The sequence below is a fragment of the Megalops cyprinoides genome, chromosome 8 (assembly GCF_013368585.1).
Source record: "Megalops cyprinoides isolate fMegCyp1 chromosome 8, fMegCyp1.pri, whole genome shotgun sequence".
Classification (NCBI taxonomy): Eukaryota; Metazoa; Chordata; class Actinopteri; order Elopiformes; family Megalopidae; genus Megalops; species Megalops cyprinoides.
The window spans coordinates 4146107-4171028 of record NC_050590.1 but is presented as its reverse complement, the minus strand read 5'-3'; the positions used below and the strand labels follow the sequence as shown (position 1 = coordinate 4171028).

Genomic DNA, 24922 nt, shown 5'->3' with positions numbered 1-24922 from the left:
CAGCAGAAACCCCCAAAACACAGCATGAGAGGTGTTCTACAGGAGACAGTCACAAAAACACACCATGGTTCTAGAACACCCACACAATGATTGATAATCCAGACGAATCAGAGATGCCTCGATTTAGGCTCATTCGCCTCTTGTTTGATGCCTTTGAGTGGTCCATTTGTGTACCGATAAGGTGGCTACATGGTCCACTAAGAGCACTATGGAGGACTACAACCCTGACAAAAGGGTGTCACACTCAATTCCTGGAGGGCTGTACATCTGTGCTTGCCCAAGTAATTTTTGTTCTCAATCTGTTGTCAATCTCCTTGGCTTATGTGTTTAAGTTAGGTGATTTCCCCCAGTGCCTTTACATGTATGTACTTTCAGAAGTAAACTGCAGCAATGAAATGGAATTTCTGAAATGCCAGCTGGAATTTATCATTTAAAACAATGCAAAAAATGTCAAATGGAGTAATTTTTTGGGTTCACAAAGTAATTAAAAGCAGAGTTTAGAGATGGAAATGGTTTGCATTTATCCCTCCAGCAAATGAGTTTAACATGACGGATCTGATATACAGCCCTCAGCTGAGTCCTTATCAGGGAGATCAAGACTTTACATCAAGCCCAAGCTTGGCTCTGTATCCACAAGGATCTACAGAGATTTGTTTTCCCAAATTTTGTCAGCAAACTTGATGATTAACTCTTTTGAACAAAAGAGGGCTTTCGATACTTCTCGTCTGCTCTTTGTGGAACATTTAAATCAACATGATTTTGTTTTTAATGGGTTTTTATGTTTAGATTTATTGGAAGCATGTGTCTCTGTCCTCAATAAAAAAGGAACAGGATGAAAGTGTTTCACGCCACACCAACCATAGCGCAATTCCCTTTTATATCTCATTCAGAGTTGTTCTTACTGCGGCTATTAGCACGAAACAGCCATGTGTTTGAGCTCCCTGTTACCATCAACAAAAGGTTCAAACGTTTGCGCAACAAAATACTGCTGTGTGGGCAAGGAGCTGGTCCCCTTTGACTGGGGCAAAACCAGCAACATGCACAAATGGTTACTTCATACTGAGTGTTATTGTTCTAGCTGTAAAGTGGCCTGCAGGGAATGAACAAGAAGGCATGTTTCACACGCTGCCCCTTAGTGTGGTCCTCTCTGGCAGAAGAATTCTCCAAATTCACAAAGTAAGTGAAATCCCTCACTGCAAGGTAGACGCTGTCCCGTTCCACCAGGTCAGCCAGCTTGGACAGCAGTCTCCCGCGCTCCGAGGCATCCATCTTCCTCCACACCGAGCCCAGGGAGAAGGCCAGCCGCGCTGCTCCCACGGCCTTATCCACATCCGCCTGCAGGGGGCAGACAAGGGGACAAGGACAAGGGGGTGTCGGGGGGGGGGGTGTAGTGATGAGGGAGAGGAGAGGGAGAGGTGATGTGGATCTACATTACATTATTGTCATTATCGGATGCTCTTCTCCTGAACAACTTACACAGGTTACAATGTTACAATGTTATCCATTCATACAGCTGGATATTTACTGAGGCAATTGTGGGTTGAGTGCTTTGCCCAAGGGTACAACAGCAGTGCCCCAGTGGGGAATTGGACCAGCAACCTTTTGGTTACAAGCCCTGCTCACATTGCTGCCCCTGACAATGAATGCAGATAATTAAAAGATAATGAACAGATAATGAATCTCTGTTAGAAGGACAGGGCCTCAGTTCTTCCAAAGTTCTGCGAAAGGGTATCACTTGCAGCTGGGGGAAAAAAACCATATCAGCATCTTCCTGCACAAACCCTGACAGGCACGCTGTGTGCCCCAATTCCAGCAGAACCTCCAGAACATTTTCGATTTCCTCCATCCAGGCTGATTTTCCACGCCGAGGAGCGTATCGGGGAGGTGAGGCGGAATGGCCAGCCTGCCCAACCACATTAGACTAAACTTGAGTTCTTGTTTGCTTTCTCCTTGGACAAGAGGGGAGGAGGCCATGCCAGGCAGAGAGGTAGTGGAAAACACATGTGTGGCATTCCCGGGCATAATCCTGGGCATACCGCTGTCTCACAAAGACCCGAGCTATACATGCCTCTGGTAGAGAAACCCATCAAAGCGCTGTCTTCCTTCATCCAGAAGCAACCTGAGAACTATGTCTGTGATGGTCATGGTAATTTTCGGATTTCTTACCTTCTCCGCCTCCTGAACTTCGCAGATCTCCTCTCCGTTGGACGGGTTGTAAACAGGAAAGGTGTTTCCGCTCACAGAGTTTTGCCATTCGTTGTTAATGAAAATCTGAAACGAAGCAGCCAGTTATAAGGAGGAAGACAGGAAAACAGCTCTTTTCTGCTTTCAGCGGTTCGGGCAGTGCTAATCACAGGCTGGCAGAGCAAGATGGTGATTTGAAATTATACCTGCTCACGTCCGGCCTCCTTAAAACAAACATATCACTGTCAATGGGTAGAAAAATAGATGAAAAATAACATGTTAAATCTCCCCCTCCTAACTTCCCCACCCAAAATAATTCTGCCCCCCCCCCCCCCCCCCCCTCCCCAAATAATGAGATGATACTGGTACCACAGGCCAAACACCAAGCCTCGCACATAACATTTTTAAGGGATCAATTTGCGTGTTTATTCTCGTTCTGGAGCCGCAGGAATGAAACATATCCCCACCACGCTTTTTCCATGCATTTTTTTAATTGGCCGTGTTTATTTAGTTTCTTTTCAACAACCTCCGCCATGGAAATATGAACATTTCTGGGATGGCATGAGAAGGCCAGCGAGTGGGAGACAGACAGAGGGACACGGACTTCCCCTGGGTGCTTTGGAAACAATAGGATATTTGACAAGGGAAAGGAGAGACAGAGGTCTGAGGAGGTAGGAGGGTTTAGGAGAGGGGAGATGCGTTCTCACACGCCTCAGCTGCATGTGTGATGCTTTCATGCGACCCAAAATGCGACTGCATTTCAGCTGGAACAGCCTCATCTACTGCCCAGGTGCTCACCCTAGAATATACCTGTGTGTTGCCTTGCTGGTTCATATTAGGGGATGGGAAACCTAAAGGTTGTGTTCCTGTCATTCTCATATTGGAGACTGTGGAAATACCTGCTGATGCTGATCACGCACCATGTGAATCCGGTGTGCATTCTACACGCTACATTCATAGCTGAACTCATCGATAGGACTACCACATTTACACTTCTAACTTTAGAAGTGCTTAGCACAACCTCTGACTTCGTGACGTCAGGCTTTGGGGTCGCCACATGATTGAAAGCTTTGTGACACTATAACACCAAGTGGTCCTTGCTCGCTCCTCTCTTGTGAAAGGCAAACCACAGCACAGAGACACAATTTCATGGCACAGAAAGAATTATACTAATGATTTATACAGGAAGTAGTCCAAACTACATGACACTGTCCAGATATCTAGTTACAACAGAATGGAGATCAGGCGTGGCTCTATCTCTGCTGCTCATCACTAACTCTCAACTCTCTATAACGCACACTTGTGCATGCACGAGATATAGAGATATAGACACAGAAAGCTGGTCATTAAAACAGGTGCAGTCTGTCACATGGAGCCCCAGAGTCCTTTAGAGGCTTTGGGTGCTGTTTCATTGTAATTTTTTTCTGGTCCAAAGGATCTACTGCAAAGAAAATGTCCCTAACATCCCCCCAGCAGTGACTGTGGGTTCCAGTAGAGGGCCCCAGCTCTCCTGTGGGCTCTCTCCTGGGCTCGGGGCATACTGGCTGTGGGAATGTGCTCTGACTCTCCAGGCCTCCTCGCCACTTCTCTCTGAGACTGATCCACACATCCGGACAAAGTGCTGAAGTCTACAGCGGCCACATTATTTTACATTACATTACATTACTGTCATTTAGCAGACGCTCTTATCCAGAGTACAGTTACAGTTTTCAGGTTTACATGTTATTCATTTATACAGCTGGATGTTTACTGAGGCAATTGTGGGTTGCCCAAGTGTACAGCAGCAGTTCCCCAGTGTAGAATCATACTGGCAACCTCTTGGCTACAAGCCCTGCTCCTTACCACTATGCTACACTGCCACCCACCACCTCTGGTCCTTCTGCCTCATACACACACAGACTCACAAAATCACCAGATATTTGAGAGATCCCAAACACAGGCCATGCTTGGTTTCTCACCACAGCTAGAGGAGGATTTTCGCTTTTTGCATTGAGCAGCTGCAGTAGATTGGAAGCTCCTAAATTTTCAGGCCTGACAGAGTGCGAAGCCAGCATCAAGCAAATGAATCACTGTAGGTGGTGCATCCGACGGTCTTGGATCAATGTGTTTGGATCCAGCTCGCTCGGTTCACTCCTGCGCTGTTTTTGATTATTGACAGTCTGTCTGACAAACGGAGTGTGAAGAACACTAAAGCTCTTCTCTGCACTCATTCCTTTTTACCACCCTTTAATTTACGGGAAAATAAAGACACTGAGAGCAAGCCTGAAGACAGGGGTCACATCTTTGCCTGGCCTCAGCCAACTTAAATTCTACACACTTATTTCTGAAAATAAACTCGGAGGAGTAAGTAGAGTTTAATTGGCTGTAAACCGGAGTGTTTACTTTAGAGAGGGTGTGAGATACCAGCTCACTGGGAAATCAATCACAACTAAACCTCCCTTCCCTAGCTGGCTGGCTTACAATAAAAACCTCACACACGAATGACTAACCTTTGAAAGCGCTAGGGGGTTCTGTATGTGCGTCCACAGATACTCAAACAAAACAGTCTTCAGACTGCACGCGCAATGAATCTGGCTTAGGCTATCTCAGTCTCACTCATGACCTGGGCCCTCTCCCCTGGTCCAACCGGCCCGGTTCCGGGCAGTGTTACACACTGGGGTCTCGGATAAACTCTGATTAAGATAATTAATGACACTTTTAATGACGGTTTCCTGCTTGTGTGATGTGCAGATGTACTCTTATCTGAGGCTGGGATTCTCCAGCCAGCTGGAGCCTCCCTGAGCACCTGCTGCACAGTATAACACAGGAAGTTTCATATCCTTTCCAGCATCAGGAACACCACGTCTGCTCCATTCCTGGACACATTTCAAGACTAATTCTTATCGTAACAGGCGATGGGAGATGGGGTGGGGGGGGGGGGGGGGGGTAACCGTATCTCAGTTTCTCCAAACCCTCTGACACAGCAAAAACCCGCTCGCTTCTCCCATTCACACGCCCAGCTGTGCCATCCTGCACTCCTGGGTAAAGCTGTGGGCATGTCTCTCACGCATCCTCATTGTATTCATATTACTCCCATGGATCTGGACTGTGACGAAGTTAAGAACTATCCACACCTCCCTCCCTCCCTCCCTCCACTTTAAAAAACAAACATTCATTTGGGGGGGGGGAAAAAAGGCATGGGAAAGTAAGAGAATAAAAACTTGTCATTTCTGTTTCGAGTAGTTAGACAATAAAGCCGCTCCGTCCACAGGCAGGCTGCTGTCACAGTCAAAAACTGATTGGATTAAACGGAAACACACACTCAAACAGGAATGCAAATTACGTTGTCATGACAGATCGTGTTTATGTCAGCGAGTGTGAGAGTGGTTAGATTCGCAATGGGGAAGCATGTTTGTGCCATTTTCTCTTCCCAGGGTCGATGTGTGTCTGAGTGAGTGTGTGTGCGTGTGTGTGTGTGTGTGTGTGTGTGTGTGTGTTTGAGTGAGTGTGTGTGCGTGTATGTGTGTGTGTGTGTGTGTGTGTGTGTGTGTCTGAGTGAGTGTGTGTGCGTGTGTGTCTGAGTGAGTGTGTGTGCGCGTGTGTGTGAGTGAGTGTGTGTGTGTGTGTGTGAGTGAGTGTGTGTTTGTGTGTGTGTGAGTGTGTATGTGTGTGTGTGTTTGTGTGTGTGTGTGTGTCTGAGTGAGTGTGTGTGCGTGTGTGTCTGAGTGAGTGTGTGTGCGCGTGTGTGCGTGTACATCCTTGTGTTGTTTTCCCTCTATCTCTCTCTCTTTCTCTCTACAGGGCATAGTGACCAGTTCTCCAGTTCCCAGTGTCTTTTACCTTAGGCTGTCTGCTACTGACATTTTATTGAAAATGTAAAGCTGTAAATTTAAGTTTACAAACAGGAGTGGGCAAGGGGTGGGGTGGTGGGGGGGGCAAGGAATTGAAGAATTGAGATGATATACACGCCCAGGAGAGAGAAAAAAAGGCACAAGCACAGCAGGAAATATCTATATAGTATATAGTTTAGCTTTCCTTCTTTAAGAATATTGGTGGAAAGAGGTTTGGGCTCCAAAAGTCCAAAATCCCTAAACAGAGTGCCAAAGTCCATTTTGACCCCTGTCAGGCAACACTGCTACTGCCCTCTTGAGTTTATTGAATCGAAGATGTCCCTGTGCTGGTTGTCCTTAGAAATACTGGAAGGTTTGCGCTGCTTTCAGCTACTCTGGGCTCTGGTTGATTTCTGTCACAACCTGATTGCGGCTGAGAAGGAAAGGGACCCCAAATATGGGCAGGTCCGAGGCACTGACCAGCACAATGAAGCAGATCGTAAGCAGGCACTAAGCTCTCACTCTCACTGTCATTTGGCAAAACTGTAATAATAATGATAACAACAACAACACATAATAATAATAATAATAATAATAATAATATACTTTATAAAGTGCCTTTTCAGGAGGTGTATGTGTGAGGGTTGACTTTGCATTATTATTATGCATCTTTTCTTTGGAACTAGATATTAACTAGAACTGGATATCAAGTTTTACGCAATGAATGATTTTCGTGACCTTAAAAATATTGATGCCCAAATGCAATGAGCCATGTGGACAGATGGATGCAGAGAACAGCAGATAGACAAGCAGAGCTGAAGGCTGGATTGAAAACAAAGTCCATTTGATGTTTAATCCTATTAATTTCTCTCACTTCGCTTTAATTCAGAATGGTGAAAATTAAATCCATATTCACAGACCATCACACACTGAGGGTCTCTAGGATCAGGAAACACTGCCCTAAAAGAGAAATGTTCATTGGTTAACCAAGCCTATCATTCAAAAAGGCCAAGCGAAACTCAGTCTGCTTCATCACTGTTATTTTTTTTTCATCTACAACCTTATCGGTACAGTCCATTCCTGATAACTCTGCCTCTGGCACCATCTGAATACACTAACTATGCAATAAATCAGACTGTGCAGTTATTGAATTACGGGCTGCATAGTGGTTAAGGACTCGTAACTGAAAGGTTGCGGGTTTGATTCCCCACAGGGGAATGTTGCTGTACCCTTGGGCAAGGTACTTAACCCACAATTGCCTCAGTATATATCCAGCTGTATAAACGGATAACATGTAATTGGTGTAAGTCGCTCTGGATAAGAGTGTCTACTAAATGCCACCAATGTAATGTAATGAATTACAGGAAGCTGACCACATCAGCAGACAATCAACCAAAACTGACAACTGGAGAATTAGTTAAACCAGATTAATGGAGGAAGGGCTGACAGAGAGGCATTAATGGAAAAAAAGATATTTGCTGACATACAGAACAGGTGTCTCTGAAAGGTACTCTGAACAACTGCTTGTGGGCCGGGCAACTCAGCTTCTTGCAAACATCCAAATATAAAAAAGAACTCATATGTTCACTGTGGATAATTAAGATATTTTTAAAACATTAAAACATTTGTTATTGTATTTAATACAAACAGAGCCCAAAGTTTTTCCAGCGTAACAGGAAATAGTTACTGCCACTAGACAAAAAGCTTTATGGAGTATCATCCTTATCATGACTGTGATGGAATCGAATACAAGGAAATTCACTATAATGCTAGCAGTTTATTGCATGCAAATTGTTTATTTTTTCAGTGGTAAGGTTTTCCAGGAAGAACACTGCCAGCGTTATCATTTTTTATGAATTTTAATGAATTTGGCTGCAGTGAGATTAAATGGTTTTAATTATTGTGGTTGCCCGAAGGGCAAGCAGGCTACTGTTTTTGTGTGGCTTATTATTATTATTATTGTTGTTGTTTTGTTGTTATTATTATGTTCTTGTGTATGTGCATATTTAGGGAAAGTCCATGTCTAAGGGGCGCCCTCTACATGTGGCGACGGTTATAGGTCTAGAGAAAAGAACTACCGTTATCACATGGAAAAACCAAGGAAGTTACCCCTTATCCCAGGTACTCAGAACTACACTTAAAACGTAAAATGCATAGATCCCTGTGACACAAACTGTGACAGGTGTGGCAATATTCATGTAACAACAAATAGTACGCATGCGAATTTAAAGTCCACACAGGGCCATAATATTTAAGTTGTAATTACCAGCCCGCAGTTGAAAGTAAGTGCCTGCGGACCACAATTGCATGACATGGGCTAGGCACTTCGTAAGCTATTCAGGGGACACTTCACTTGATGAACTAGTCCGCTGGTGTCCGCTTTAACTTGACAAATACTGTTTCAAATTGAGATCAAGTTTGCAACTACAGTAGCAGCAGTATTCTACATACAATATTCAGGTGCCACGTGATCAATATCAACTTTCGACAACTACCAATAATATACCTGAGTTTGTGAATGTATTTCTCTGTAAGTACATTCTGTAGATAGATGCAAAATATCTATCAACCCAGACAAACAAAACACAAGTTAAGACGTGTCCAACATGAGTCTGCATCAGATGTGAAAAGTTTAAATTCTGCCATGCATTTGTTTTGCAGTGAGTTCAGCAGCTGCGCAGTAATGTACAATAAAACAAAACTAGATATGTATCCCCTTGGACTGACAGGCTCTGTTACAGACGCAGCGTTCAAAGGAACACAGGTTAAACACCGGCTTGCAAGTCCGTTCACAAACCTTGGTGTACTTTATCTCCGGATTCAGCACGGGCGAAGGCATCAGATTGAGAGATGCCATGAGCTCAGCGGCGTCCGTCCTTACTTCTCCGAGGAGTTGTATTTTACTCGAAGTCATAACAGCTGGCTTGTGTCGTATTTTTGCAAATGTGCCTGTTGTTTTCTTTTTTTCTTCCGATTTCTGCTGCTGACTTTTGAATCGTTCTGGTTTATAACCAGGAGTCAGCTTCGCCCCGTTTTTATTGGACAATCAACAGTGCCGCCTCCTGATATAATTAAAACTGAACGCTTACAGAAGCTACATTAGACGGCTGCAGCGAACCTCCAGCTTCACCCTCCAAGAAGTCTTGTCAAACAAGATTGTGCGAGACGGTTGCGCCTTGTTAATGATTTATTAACATCAGCATCTGGCTATTTAGGGTCCATACATCACAAACTTAAAAAGGTGATGTAGTCTGTGATAAAGAGAAGCACACAGTGGAATGTACGCTTTGCAATTACAGAATAAATGACAGGTGAACCTAACGGCAATCTACCAACACTGCTTTTTATCAATCAACAATTTGATTTGAAACTGCAGTCCATATTCAGTCCAGAACTGAAAGTGTGCCAAGTAGTGGTGCAAAGCTCTGTTTAGAACTCGAAATACCGAGAATGTAGCCCCACTGTAGGCTGAAACATAGATGCCGGTGGCAATACACGTGACTCTTAATAATGAACTTACCCCAGAATTTATTATCATATTTATTCATATTATTTCATATTTATCATATTTATCAGATTTAACAAGTAATACTAGTCATACCATTTTGCACATAATCGTTACATTTGATGTTTTGCACCTAAGTATCAAAAGTGATGTCTTCTACATTCTGCAATTTGTGATAACCACAGACTTTATGTTGATTAGCGTTTAATGTTACTGCTTCTTGTGGATGCCTTTTCCCAGTCGTGCTATCCACGGCACGATTCAACAAGCAGATGTGTGCGAAAAGTTCCAGCCTGAATTTGTGTTTCTATAGTTTGTTGCTTTTGAAAAACTTCGTTCTTAGGATGTCTACACATCTGCTTTAGGTTGTTTGGAAAGAGCTAATGGCAGTGAAAGAAAACTATACTGCGTCTGGATAAACTTTAATGGTGGTAAGCAGGTAATTTCAAAGAACACTGAAATATTTATGAATCATGTAAACGCAGATGAACATCGCGCGGATAGCGCCTGGTTATCAATTAGATCAGTAATTTGTGTTTCAAAGCCTCTGTGTTGCTGGGTGATAGGCTATTTATCACAATTAATTAATTAATCCTCACAATGACTCCATTCGATCGCGAGCCTCTATTTCTAGACCCCGCGTGCAGATAGAGTGATTGTTCAGTGAATTATACCGTTTTGATGCTTGAAGTCTGCTAAATCAATTGCAATGACTGACGTAATTTTAACAGGTCTGTCAGTTATCAGAGCTATGGTTTTCGTATAGGTTCACTATCTGTTGGCTGCAATATTAACATCTGTATCTGAGATGAGTTTATGGTTTAAAGAGGTCACAACTTAAGCTGCATCTGCATTTTAAATCCACACGATGGCAGTGTCTAACTTCTATCAATTCAGCGAGCGTTTGTGCTGTCTAAAATTGATGAACGTATCCTTATGCACAGACCTTCGTAGTTATTATCTGTCCTCCTGTGCTTTATTAGTATCACCACTGAAAATATTTTTTAAATACTGTATTAATATAGGGGAAACTTTGATTCCCGTTCGAGTGCACTCTGTATGAAAAAAGCCCCATGTATGAATACAAAGTATCCCCTTACTCGAGGGTGCAAGGATTGTTGGTGATAAGCAAGGGCAATTTGCATCATAGGCATTATTTTTAATTAGATGTGAAATTGCTAACAGCCCTTTGATAAAAGTAAATGTTTTATCATCGTTTCATCGTCAAATACAGGCGAAACCGTGCTGAGTCCTTGTCCCTCAGAAGAGGGCACTGTCCGAGCACCTTTTGCATGTGCATATACTGTATGCATATTCCCCGCGTTTACACATGCACATCAAAACCAGAATGGTGATGAGAGGAGGGGAATTAAGGGTCGATGAGACTCTACTGCTTGAGTCCGTAGAATGAAAAGGCCGTTCCCGGTTAAACGACATTCGATGATGTGTGTTAGTTGTTGGAATGTCCGATGATTTTGTATTCGTCCCTTCCGGCAAAGGACCATAAATAATAAAGACGTGCCCTCTCTCCCTGTGTTTTTTAAGGCCGCCTAGATCAGCACGCATTCGTTTGTCATGAAATATTAAATCTTTAATTCCATGAAGCATTAACACAATAATGCAGATCACAACTACTGTATACGAGTGTACAGAATCTCGCGTTCTCTGTCTTTCCATTATCACCCCGGCTTTCCAGTTTGACTAACTTTGAGCAGGACATTTAAGGAAATGGTTAGCGATATTCACCCATAATAAACGACATTTCCTTTTTTTCAGGCAAACATTTTAAATGCATTGTATACCTTAATGCCAATTGAACACCCTTCTTTGTATTATTTGTAAGTTCAGTCCAAACCGCAAAATGGAAAGAAATTCTGTCCGTTTACATTCTATTTGAAATGATTTTCCATCGTTATTGTAGTAAATTACCAGAGATTATAAAACCTATTGTAGTATATTAGCTAGGCTAGGCGGTATTCAACAGATGCAAAAGCATTAGGCTCAATGGAGTGAAAGGTAATTGCTTGATCATGCAAAACTTGATACTGATGTTATAAATGATACCACATACATCAAATGTTGTTGCTAAAAATACAGATCCCATATAGGGTAGCAGGAGTGGCCCCAAAATAAGGCAGTGACTGGATAAGAACAAGAAAAAAATGAACTTAACTGGGTGTTATATTTTCACTTTAAAAATAAGCCACCAAACGTATCGAAGTAGCTAACTTAGTCCTGATTATCGGCGACCTACGTCATTTGGTCTCTCCCTGAAAAGCCGGGGACCCAAAAGCGACACCTGGGCTGGTTAGCAGTCAGCCTGGACCGAGCAGGTGCCAGTTTCTGACGCTGCCGCTGTCCCGGGTCCTGAAAAGTCCCTGGTGCTTTCAGCGAAAGCAGAAACGTCTGACAGCGGCCAAAACACGCGAGCAGCCCTCTCTGCTCTCGCACTACCTCTCTCGGCAGTTGCAGTCTCTTTGGGTTTGACAACAACCTTACACCCCCTTGACACTCTATCGAACAACGTCTTGAGGCTTTCCCGTGTGGTGTTAACGGCACACTCTGGCTGCTCTGGAGGGTTCTCCACGGTGTAAAGAGGCACGTGCAATCAATTTCAAGAGGCCAGTTAGCGGCGAAGCAAAAACAATAGAGCTGATCTGTCACTTAAAAATACAATTAGCGTTCTCAAATCAAAGTTTCATACTTTCCGACGTAGTTATTTCCAAGAATCACCGATATAAAGTCTATTGTGCGGACAGTCCATGAAATTCATCTAAGGAGTACCACACACTGGTGTCATTAAATCGAATAATGCCATCAACAGCTTGGATCAGAACAGGGAGGTTCTTCGTGTGGTCACGGGACCGAGGGGTAAAGAGGGCGTATAAAACGATTAATGGGACTTGCCAGACTAGTGGGGAAAACACCTACGTACTGACGAGAGGTGGGAGATATATACCACCCAGCTACAGAGAGAAGCGCGCTTGTCCTCAGCTGGCTGTCCCGACAGGAGAAAGACATCACTCATCTGCGAAAATATGGAGCTTGAACGCAAGAGACGCACAAAACCGCGCTGTGGGCTGAGATACACCATCCTTAAGGAGTTTTTGGCGGAATTCCTCGGGACGTTCGTTTTAGTGGTAAGTATATATCCCCATGCTTACTTTATATTGCCATGGCGCATGTCACCGCTTAGTTTTATAGTTGCATCAATTTCAGCCGTACTACCGCTGTCAAAACAATACGTAAGGGATTTGAGTGTGCACCGCGTGTTCTGAGACATCAAGTGCGTTTTTACCTTTTACCATATTCACTTTGTGACTGTGAAGATAAATATTTTCTGAAAATACTGGATATGAATAATCTAAGACGAATGTTTACGCTTGTCTTGGTTTTACTTATGTTCGAGCATTAGGTACCTTCGCCCCATACAGGGGATACTTTCTAAATTGCTTTTAAATTGCTTTCCTTTGAAGTTTGATAAGCGTAAGGAACTAGAAAAATGGGTTATGAACTTATTCCACTGGGACGTTAGTTACTTGCAGCTGACGAAAACAGAAAGATATTTATGTACATTTTGTAATGTCGGGAGTGAACATGATTGGTTAGGCATTACCAAAACTTCCCAGTTCACAACTTTGACGCAGATATTCTCGACACTATTCCGTTCCAAAGTTACAGCCAAATACAGCCATTCCAAACTGCATGTTATTACATCGATAGTAATGTATGCATAGCGATGCATGTTTAAAGTTCAGATAAGATGACAAATAAATGCAAACATATTGTAATTCTGTGACATCTGTGAGACAAAAGCTATCATGTTGTCATTTTAATTATGAAAAATGCAATTATAAGGACGACTAATGATGCCGTGCTAAGCAGATCTCATAGCTTTGTAGCTAGAAATGTTAACTGGGAAAAACAAGGTGGTTTACTAGATAGATTTTAGATATTTTGAGTTGCATGTGTACCTTGCGAATGATTAGTCATACAGATCTTCTTTTTAGCTGTAGTGCAAACATGCAATCTGATATACATATCATGCACTCTGTTATCATGCAAATGGATATATATTTACATTTACAGTATTTATGAAGTTTACATGATTTTCAATTCTGGAGATGAACATATTTCACTGTCCTTAATCTCAACTCAGATTGAGATTAACATCAGGAACATTTGTTGTTGTGTTTTATGAAGTTTTATCGCTGCACCTGCGCCCAACCCATCCCCCCCTACCACACACACACACAAACCCCCAACTACCTCTGTCTGATAATCACGCATCACTGGCACGTGGGAGGTCTGTCTGGTCTCCATGAATGAGGGTGTATGTAATGTGGGGGAAGTTTATTGTAAACCAGAAACATAGTCAGACTACCTATATTGATATCAGCTGCCATCTTTTTCATCGTATATATCTTTAAAACATTTTCCTGCACTGGATTGCACTTGCTGCTGTTCTGCCTCGTGTCTCTTAAATTCACGGGATCCGGGAGATCGGTGCAAATCACCTCCTAATTAGACGTCGTCGCTCTGAAGCGATGTGGAGTGCATAACTGAAGATGAACAACACTCATTCTCTTTTCCCTCTTTCTGTTGTGTTTCCTTTTTATTGTATCCTCCGCCGTTACAGCTGTTCGGGTGTGGGTCAGTTGCCCAGACGGTTCTGAGTCGCGGGGCTCTCGGGGAGACGCTGACCATTCACATCGGCTTCACCATGGGGTTAATGATGGCGGTCTACATAGCAGGGGGAGTGTCAGGTAAACAGCACGCTGCCGCTACTCCGTACGCGCGCTCACTGTAAAGACCCACTCAGAGCGCGTTTACACTTACGCGCCACAGACGGCGAATCGCACGAGCGCTCAAAATCCGCCTAACATTACAGCAGGCCGACAGGCTCTGTCGTAGGCAGTAGGACCCATTCATCCCTATCAAATCACCACCCAAACTCCCTCCACACTTAAACCATTCATTCACGCATTATGAAGTACAGTGCTCTGTTCTACACACTATGCATGGTTCCTTCTACATACCCATCTAACTACAGTAATCACCAAAATGCTAAGATGTATTTGTTTTCATCCTGTAAATGAAAATAATTGATTGAATGTTCTCCTAGTTATAGTTGATCAATGTCATTTATGATTTTCTTGTTAAACAATGAGCGCCAACAATCATTCCACGTGATTACATTTCAAATCACAGTTCAGATGCATTCAACAATATTTGTTGTTTCACTAGCAGCGTGTAAGTGGAAAGTTCCCCCCTATTCCAAAATGTCCACAATGTGTTCTTCTCCATTTATTTGCAGCAGAGGAGCAAATTGCTTTTAGAGAAATAGTATTGGCCCCTCCTTACTGTACTTGCACATTGATTTCCATTCTGTGCCAGGGATGGAACTGGAGAGAATGATGTAGCCAGGGTTCCAGCAGAAAGAACACAACGTTACAACATTCTGTTGCAATATTGGAAGCACCACTGACAAATCCAGCCCATTAAACCGTGCTTTAATTGCAGCATTGCACCTTTCTGCTTTACAGCACACAAACCTCTGTTCAGTCCTACACATTTGTGGGACTCTGTTACATTGAGTTTAGTGGTGAGACGGGGACAGAACTATGGTGTCAAAGAGTATCGATTGCATATAAAGTATGGTAGCTTTATGGTATGGCTGTTTTAGCAATGTGAAGGGGAACATGAATTCACAAAGATGAACATTCTCCACACTCCTAACATATCCTCTGGTGCATGTGGATGGGTGTTTGATATGGAGGCAAGGTGTAAGAACGTTATAGACTGTTAAAAGACCAGGAATACTGCACATTTGAAAAGGTGCATTGATAGAGATTCATTGCAACACATTGCACAAAGGAGGCATTGTTTTATTATAAGTTAGCAATGGACAAAAAGTCAGTCAACTCTACAGGTCAACAGCAATGTTTCAATTACATATTCCTAAAATATCATTAATTGCTAAGTGCCAAAAGATTGAGTATTGTAGCTTAGGCTTAAAAGGCCAAATCGTTTTGTTCTGCATCATGTATGAGAGAGGATAATGGAGAGGTTTGTTTGGGGATGGGAGTAAGCAGAGGCCTCCACTGACTCCGTGATACAGAAGGATTGGGAATCTGCCTTTTGTGGGACAGAGCACTGTGAGTGCTCTTCACAAGCAAGAAGAGCTTTCAAACATTCTTGTTTGCTTAGCGGTCTCCCTGTTCCAGGGGTGACTTAGATTTTTCTGTATTATTCCAACTAAATCGGGAAATACACGAAAGCAAGTCAAGTGCCATGCTGAAGGGGCACAAAGGCTCAACCTGGAATTTGCCTCTGCAGCCTTCTTAGGTCATTTCCCCAAAGCAATATGTTGTAAACGATCATAATGGTCCCTGAAAAAGCTGTGTTGCTGGAAAACAGTGGATGCCTGCCCACTGCAGGCATAGCTCTGGATGATCGGAGACGCCAGCTCTGCACGCTCGGTGTGACAGTGGGCCAGATGAGCAGGGTTGGTGCCGGAGCCGCAGATGTTATGTAATGAATAGATAATTCATGGGAGGCAAATGAGGTTTGTGCTCTTCAAATGGAAAAAAAATCTCTTTCTGGCAAATGGCAGAAAGAGATTTCACACCTCCTGTTCTTTCCTGTTCCCTGTGAGGCACAGACTTGGACTAGCTACTAAATGTGTTCAATTTGGGTACCACATGCATGCCAAAAAGCTGTTCTGTTTGAACTGAGCCAGGTATCAGCAGAGGCAGTCAAGGAAGCAACATAAATAAATAAAAATAGATATGTTTAACTTATGCTATAATTTCCTCAGGAGTTCCTGGAATCATGGAGTAAAGTCCCCTGTTCTATGCTTTGTCATGTCGAATTAAAGTTCTCAGAATTTCATTACTGGTGTGCCTTGCACAGATGCTGCATCAATGGTGAATAATCATAATCAAAACATCAAAGAATTACATGCACATACTGCAGCACACGTACTGTATCAGTAGACCATGTCTGGTAGTTTGGTCTTTCATTATTACATTTTTGTTATTGGGAATTCTGTTTTCACAGAATGAGGTAATAATATGGTCCTGTGGAAGAACACTGGGTGCACTGCATTGTGGGACACAGTTCCAAGGCTACCAGGCAGCTGCAGTGTATGTGAAGGGCAGCTGGACCACAATGCCTTGCTGCATGGCTGCATGACTGACCCTTTCACAAGAGGCTCAGGTCTCATGCGGAACTCCTGCTCTGTGGTGGAATTCTGATGGTGGAGTCCTTTTTTTGAGCTGATGAACTTTTCAGTGTCAAGGAACATCAGGACAGGAGGCTGAAGTGCTAAGCTTTGACTTCTTTGGGTCGTTGCATGATGCCATCCAAGCGCAGTGAACACCTTGCCCTCCCCACGGCGCCTTGGCAGTTTAAGTGCTCCACGAGCATATTTGGCCCAGATTATGTAAGATGCGATTCAGACAGGCACTCTCAGTCGACCAGTATGGACTGGGTTAGAATGGGCTACCGATCGATGCCCTGGCAAGGGGAGTCAGCTCGGTGGAGGTCGTACGTGGCCTTGGGCGTTGAATGAATGGCTCAAGAGGCACATTGATCCGGGAGCGTGCTTATCACCCCTCAGTGACAGCGACCAAATCTGTCATCGATGGGCCTCCAGGCATTGCTCAATGGATATGAGACCTAAACCAAAACACAGTTCAGAGTGGGATGGGGGGAAGGGTAGCTTATGTTTGACAGCGCTCTAAGCGCAAGTTCTGCCTGGTGGAAACAGATGCCTGGGAAAGCAGCATCATGCAAACAGACATGCTGTTTTTCAGCGATTGAAATGAATACTGTATGCTTTACAGAGTGAAGGCTTATTGAGCTACATCAAATAGCCAGATTTCAACTGTTACTGTTACTGAACTGTTGTGTAATTGATGATTACAGCAAAAAATGTTAGAATTTTCAGGATGTGCCATGCGACAAAAGGCACTGTTTCAACTCTGATCATGTTAGCTGTTAGCTTGTCATGATACAGCTTCTTCCAATATGCCTGATTTCTGTTGTTTAAACAGAGTAACAGCACTGGGATCTGTGATGTACAATCACTCTTAACATTAAGCACCAGAATTAATGGGCAATGGCAAAGAAGATATCCTCGGAGAGACTGTTTACCTTGGCTGATTAGAAGTGCTCAATTGGCCTCAATCGAAAAACTTTCAGCAGCTGTGAGCACTGGCTTTCTGCAGTGTACTTATTGCCATATCTACTCAGCTACAGGATTGCTTATTGGAAAGTGTAATGAGAACAATTACAGTTGCAAGGCCAGTATTTCCGTGCATGACATTATATTACGTTACATTTGCACAGCAGATACTGCTCTCCAGCGCTGTAATTTAAACCAGTTAGGCTACGAGCCTCCACACCACCCCCTGACCCCACTCTGGCCTCCTCTCCCAGGGGCCCATGTGAACCCGGCTGTGTCCCTGGCCATGGTCATTCTGGGGAAGCTGAAGGTGGTGAAGTTCCCTGTTTACGTCATCGCACAGTTCGCTGGCGCCTTCGCTGGTGCCTCTGCAGTCTTTGGGCTCTATTATGGTAGGTATGACATGCACGCCCGACACCTTCATCACACTGTTTTGCCTTCATCACCACCACCATTATTATCATCATCATCATCATCATCGTCATCTTCATGATCATTACCATCATCATTATCACCATCATAGTCAACATCATAATTTTTATACTATGATCATCATAATTACCAATATTATCATCATTATTATCATCAGTATTATTACCACCATCATTATCACCTTCATAACCATCATCATCATCATCACCATCATCATCCTTGTCACCATGGTAATGAGATATACTCTTCCATTAGAACTTAGTCTCACAGTATTGTGATATGGTACCATAGTAATGAGATATACTCTCCCATTAGACCTTAGTCTCACAGTCTTGTGATATGGCACCACGGTAATGAGATATACTCTCCCATTAGACCTTAGTCTCACAGTATTGTGATATGGCACCACGATAATGAGATATACTCTCCCATTAGACCTTAGTCTCACAGTCTTGTGATATGGTACCATGGTAATAAGATATACTCTTCCATTAGAACTTAGTCTCACAGTATTGTGATATGGTACCATAGTAATGAGATATACTCTTCCATTAGACCTTAGTCTCACAGTCTTGTGATATGGCACCACGGTAATGAGATATACTCTCCCATTAGACCTTAGTCTCACAGTATTGTGATATGGTACCATGGTAATGAGATATACTCTTCCATTAGACCTTAGTCTCACAGTCTTGTGATATGGCACCACGATAATGAGATATACTCTCCCATTAGACCTTAGTCTCACAGTATTGTGATATGGCACCACGATAATGAGATATACTCTCCCATTAGACCTTAGTCTCACAGTCTTGTGATATGGTACCATGGTAATAAGATATACTCTTCCATTAGAACTTAGTCTCACAGTATTGTGATGTGGTAGCCACAGACGTCCATCCACCTGCAGTCAGTATGCTGTGCATGGCCTGTAGCCCTCGTGCAGTCCTATCAGAAAGCTGAAAAATGGACAGAGCATTGATCTTAGTAACAGACTGCACTGATGTAAGCCTGGGGCCACAGTATGGGGCAGAAAGAAGCCTGGCCCATCAGGTCAACCACTAAAGTCACAGCCAGGTTATCACCCCCCCTCCCCCAACCATTAACCACTTGAAAAACCATATGTAGCATAGTATTAGTATTTAAATGTGATTTTTTAATTAGGGACAATGTGGACATCCAGGAGTTCACCGAAGAGCTCTCTGAGAGAATTTTATAATTTGTCACCCTGTAAAAGTACAGCAGTACAAATAAAGTTGTTTTTTTTTCAGATGCCTTCATGGATTACACCAGCGGGATACTGTCAGTGACTGGCATCAACGCTACAGCTCACATCTTTGCCTCCTACCCAGCCAGACACCTCTCAGTCCTCAATGGGTTCATAGACCAGGTCAGTGAGCTAGAGAGTTCTGCAACACAGACAGAGGCAATGCTGGACTGTTGCTCTGAATCTACATATGCTCCCATGGGAAATGAAATATATTGTAACATACTGATAAATACATTGTTAAGCCGAAGAATATCTTGCAAGTACAATTAAAATATATTTAAGTAAACCAGAAATATATTGCTATGTACCAAAATAGCAATATTTTTCATATTATACATATATTTATTGAGCTAAAAATATATTCTCTGAAATATTTCCTCGGTGTAGGGCTGTCCACAGTGATATGTGTGTTCTGCCTGTGTGTCATGCTTAATAACACTGAAATTTTTTTAACTGACTAATGAACTGAGGACTAATTTATTAGAGAATAAGACGACTGATATAACTGATATGATGAATAAATGAGACTGAAAAAAATATCCCAGTCTGGCCCCACTAAGGGAATGAAAATATTCATTCAGAGCACCTAGACCTTTGACTTTTACGATTTAGGCTGAAAAGTTCAACCTTTGTCTCGTCAGACCATAGCACATTTTCCCACATGGTTTGGGGTGACTGAATGAATCTTTGGCATAATTTAGACGGGCTTGGATGTTCCTTTTTGTAAGAAAGGGTTTCCGTCTTGCCACCTTACCCCATAACCCAGACATGTGCAGAATACGAGAGATGGTGGTCACATGCAAGGCATGACCGGTACCTGCCAGAAATTCCTGTAGCTCCTTCAGTGTTGCTGTTGGCCTCTTGGTAGCCTCCCTGATAAGTTTTCTCCTCGCCCTCTCATCAACTTTGGAGGGTTGTCCTGATCTTTGCAATGTGGTGCCACATTTTCTCCACATATTGATGATGGTTTTGACAGTGCTCCATGGTACATCCAGTGCTTTTGATATTCTTTTATATCCCACTCCTGATTGGTACTTTTCAACTATTAGCTCTCTTAGTTTCTTTGGCAATTCTTTGCGGACCATGGCTCTCCCAGTAGGATGCAACCCAAGACATTCAAGCAAATCCTACAGCAAGAGCTGACTTTAATCTGGGTTTAATCAGAATGACTTTCATTGATGGCAGGTGTATGCTATTTACCTACAGGCATGATTTTGAATATGATTGGTTAGCTATGAACACAGCTAGAGCCCCCATTATGAAGGGGTGTGCAGTCTTATGCAGTCAGGGTGTTGTAGTTTTGTTCCTAGTAATGAACTATTTGTTTTTTCTCCGGATTTTTGTTTGTTGGAAGATCACATTACATTTACAGTGTTGTTATTTGTGTCTTTACATTTCAAAACCCAGCAATTTCATAAAGATGTGTAGACTTTTTATATCCACTGTACCCTAAATATGAATAACATATAAATAACATCGCAAACAATTATTATCACCATACTGTGAGTATACACACGTTAAGGGGTGTCAGATATTCTTTGATAACTGTGTCTAAAACAAGACTTTTTTTCGAATTCGGCTCTGTTCGAAACAATCAACGGATGAGGTTTGCTATTTTCTGTGAATGTGGACGTAGAGACAATCAGTCTGATCCAATCAACAAACACCATGTTCTCTCAGTCTTGTGGCTAATGGGGTAAATTGTGATTGCTTCAGATTGATTGTCCCATATCCCAAAAGTACACCCATTAGCCAATTTTGTGGACTCTACAAAGTCCTTTGCCCCAAATTCTCCTTGAACTGCAAATTCTGACACTATTTCATGTTATATGGAAGTGGGTAAAGACGGAGGGAATGCTTATTACCAAATCTCTTATATTTACGTTCATATTTAAAAGTACATTCAGTCATTTGGCAGATGCTGTTATCTGGAGCGACTTACAAAGCACATATGCATAAATGCATGTAATGATAGCACATACAGAGAACTACATTTGAACAGTATGTGTAAAACAGTGCTGTTCTAACCAGTGGCACATCGATACAGACTACGTCCTGCGTTTCAGCAGCTAATGCCAAAACAAAATAATACCTTTCAAAGACTCACATTGTGTTCCCCTCACTCAGGTGATCGGGACAGGTGCTCTGGTCCTGTGCATTCTGGCCATCATCGATGGTAAGAACATCGGGGCGCCCAGAGGGATGGAGCCGCTTGCCATCGGGCTGATCATCATGGCGATCGGGGTGTCCATGGGTCTGAACTGCGGGTACCCTCTCAACCCAGCCCGGGACCTGGGCCCAAGGCTCTTCACTGCAGTGGCCGGATGGGGCATGGATGTGTTCAGGTAGAACAAAAAAAGAGCTTCAAATTTGCCATAAAAACCCAGCTCAGATGTCAGTATGGCCTCTTAAGCTTTTTTGCAGTAATACAAAATATAGACTTTTTTTTGAGGCGGGGTATTGGGAGTTTTTTATTTGTTCTCCGTTGTTTACAGTTACTAACAGCTTACAGTTGTTAAACAAATACACAGCCTTCAAGAAACCCAGGAAGTCATTGATAATATTTACAAAAAGAGCTGGCGCCGAGTGGGAGCGCGCTGATTTGAAATGCAGACACATTATCTTGGTCCTCCTAGGACCAAGAGAGAGGGTTGCATCTGCCGTGCGTGAGTAACGTGGAACGACAGAGACTTGTGCTTCTTCTCCACACACAAACAGCGCTCCAATGGCCGTCTCTGCTTCCCCGACAAAACGAATGAATTTTTCAACGGCAGCGTTTTACCTGCATACTGGAAAAGGCCGTGCCGTGTTCACTCTGTAGAGCCAGATTCTCCCATCATATCCAGAGCTTTGTGATGAAAAAGCTTTATTCTGTTTGTTTTAATACACGTTTATCCACTTTCCCCAGCATTTTGTCACCTTATTTCCTTTTCCTGTGAGTACCAGTGTTTATCTATCTCTGCCATCATAACCCTTACAAAAATGAGTGTCTGTTTAAATATAAAACTCCAAATTCAAGCAATATATTTGGAACACGTTAAAATACAGTGCCTGTATGAGAAAGGTATGGAGACTCAGATACTGAGCACTATATGAGATTAGGGATTGCGACTTTACTTTGAGTATTTACATTTTTTAATACTAAATGTATCAAATGGACGAAGTAACTGATTCCTAATCGATTGAGAGGATGTGTATAAATTTCCAAGAATGGCACAGCAGAAAAGTTTTAATCCAAGCCTGTAATGTAGGCCTGTAATGTAGGCGGTAACCAACACCAAGATGTGCTGTTTGTTGGTTTGACATCAGGGCTGCATCAAACTAGACACATAGTACCACCCCATAATACTATGTGATGTCATAAGTCACATTTTAATAGGCCAACAACAGCACAGCTTGTACACAAGACAAAACGTAGCACAACATTTACATGAAAATACATGCCTCCAAAAGCACATAACTGTTATGCTGTATAAAACCTATATATTTTAGTATTTATCCAATACTCCTGCTATTCTTCCTCATTCTACCCTTGTCTGGAAAACAGACATAGACAAAACAGGCCCTCTTTTCCACGAGAGCTTGTTAAAGACAGGCAAACTGAGGTTACACAACAGCACGTGTGGTTGATAATGGCGGTTTGCAATGGAACGGCCAGGGCAGCATGTTCACTGGTCAATGTGGACCCTGATGGGCAGACCAGTAGAGGGCGCTGTTTGTTCTGCAGGCCACAGTTCATGTTACTGATGCACTACTTTCCAGCAGGGCAGAGCAACATCTCGACAACAGATGCATGTCTGACGTACGAGATTATAGAGTTGTACAAGTCAGTTGTTTCTGATGAAGAGATTTATGATGAAGAGAAAGGTTTATATTAAAAATATACATCAAATATGATGTAATCTGCTTTTTTGAATTATGAATTGAAATAAAAGCCCAGTAAGTCTCTTCGTCAATTCAGGGATCAAGGATCTTCATGTGCAGAAAGAACAAAATGTACAAAATGGATAGACACACAGATGCAAACCAGTCAGGATGGTCATGTCTGTCTAGAGACTGTGTGGAACCAGATTTCCCCCCACATCAGCCATATTCTGGTGAAGATGAGGAGAGGATTGGTAAGGTAGTAAGACAGAGTTCACACGGGTTTCCATTGGCCCTGGGTGTGATTAGGGGAGACTGTCTTCCTGACCCTGGAGTGTCCTCAGTATATTAACAGTCATAATCCACCCACCGCCATTGTGTACTCTGCAACCTTCCTGGATGCTCAGGTACCAGAGGCAGCTTCCTGCAGCTCAGATACCTGCTAGCCTCCCACTTAAGCCATGACAGTGAAATTATATCCATGTAAAGGCCAGGGTCTTTCATTAACAGAGGCTAATTGCATTCAGTCAGATCTCACCAGAGGAGTATGGCAGCTCCTGACTCTGGGCAGTGGGGGTTAAAAAGCACATGACTCTGGAAGCCACTGAGATCTCAGATTGTGAGGTGTATGATGACGAGATGTGGTTATGAATAATCACACACACCATGGAGATGTATCAGCGGAGGACCAGATAAGCAGATCACCAGAGAGAAATATTAGAATTATCGGAAAATCCTGGACACAGAGAGCCACATTAAGGAGGACACAGATAGAAACACGCATAAATATAAAATTAATATATTTTCTCAAAAAACAGAACAAACAGGGAGAGATGAAGAAATGTGTGACCTCTGAAATTATGTATCACAGTGAAAAGAAGATACTGTAATCTCTGCTACTACATGATTAACCCTTTCGCGCTTGCCTTATTTTATGCTACGTAGTGCGCGTGTTACGTTACATGGTTTGTTATGTTTTCATTAGCGTTGTTAAGCTTCTCATAGTTTTCACCGCCGCATTTGTGATACTTTTTTTAACGTTTTAACGCTGTTTCCTCAAAGCTAACATTAGCTATAATTTTTCCAATCTAGTATTCTAACTGCACCAATTTTAGTATACGCGCCAATCAGCTAATCACACCGGTGTGACGGTATGCGCGAAAGGGTTAAAGGTCACTGTGTGCTGTTTGGGGTTTTACACCAGTCACAGCTGTATTTACAAAGCCTCTTCTCCCATTGTCTCTCTCCCCGCAGCACGGCAGACTACTGGTGGTGGATACCGGTGGCCGGGCCCATGGTGGGGGGCATCGTGGGGGCGGTGGTGTACTTCCTCCTCATCGAGCTGCACCACGACGAAACCGAGAAGGAGCAGGAGGAGGAAGAGGAGGAGGAGGACGAGGACGACCTCAAGGACAAGTACGAGATGATCACCATGAGCTAAGGTGGGGGTTGGGTTGTGCTCCCGGACAAACAGCAAACACCCCCTGAGATCCATCACCACTACAGCCACCCTCCTCTCTCACCGTGCCTGAGAAGAGGCCTCTTTCTCAGTGTACTGTCACAGAAAGGCCCCCTGAGACTGACCGCTGCCATCACCCACCCTCCAAACTCTGAAAGCGCACTCATGCACGCAGCCAGCATTTAATGAAAAAAGTCACCGTCAAGCC

At 43.1% G+C, this 24922-nt stretch overlaps 2 protein-coding genes across 2 annotated transcripts in view; one reads left to right on the top strand and one right to left on the bottom strand.

Moving 5' to 3' along the window:
- The window catches only part of LOC118782500 (retinal dehydrogenase 2-like), a 22119-nt gene extending 13164 nt beyond the window's left edge, over window positions 1–8955 (bottom strand). The window contains 3 exon segments of the mRNA XM_036535892.1: window positions 1195–1335; window positions 2167–2271; window positions 8791–8955. Coding sequence (XP_036391785.1) covers window positions 1195–1335; window positions 2167–2271; window positions 8791–8907 — 363 coding nt within the window. The 5' untranslated portion in view covers window positions 8908–8955.
- A 3581-nt stretch (window positions 8956–12536) lies between these two features.
- LOC118782501 (aquaporin-9-like) lies at window positions 12537–24696 on the top strand. The gene is made up of 6 exons (XM_036535893.1): window positions 12537–12638; window positions 14138–14264; window positions 17944–18081; window positions 19393–19511; window positions 21519–21736; window positions 24510–24696. Exons 1-6 carry the CDS (start codon window positions 12537–12539, stop codon window positions 24694–24696), a joined length of 891 nt encoding a protein of 296 aa, XP_036391786.1.
- Window positions 24697–24922: the final 226 nt, after the last annotated feature.

Coding starts and splice junctions, on each gene's coding strand:
- LOC118782501 (XM_036535893.1), top strand. CDS start 12,537: ATGGAGCTTGAACGCAAGAGACGCACAAAACCGCGCTGTGGGCTGAGA. Junction 12,639..14,137: donor TCGGGACGTTCGTTTTAGTG/GTAAGTATATAT, acceptor CCGCCGTTACAG/CTGTTCGGGTGTGGGTCAGT. Junction 18,082..19,392: donor AGTCTTTGGGCTCTATTATG/GTAGGTATGACA, acceptor TTTTTTTTTCAG/ATGCCTTCATGGATTACACC.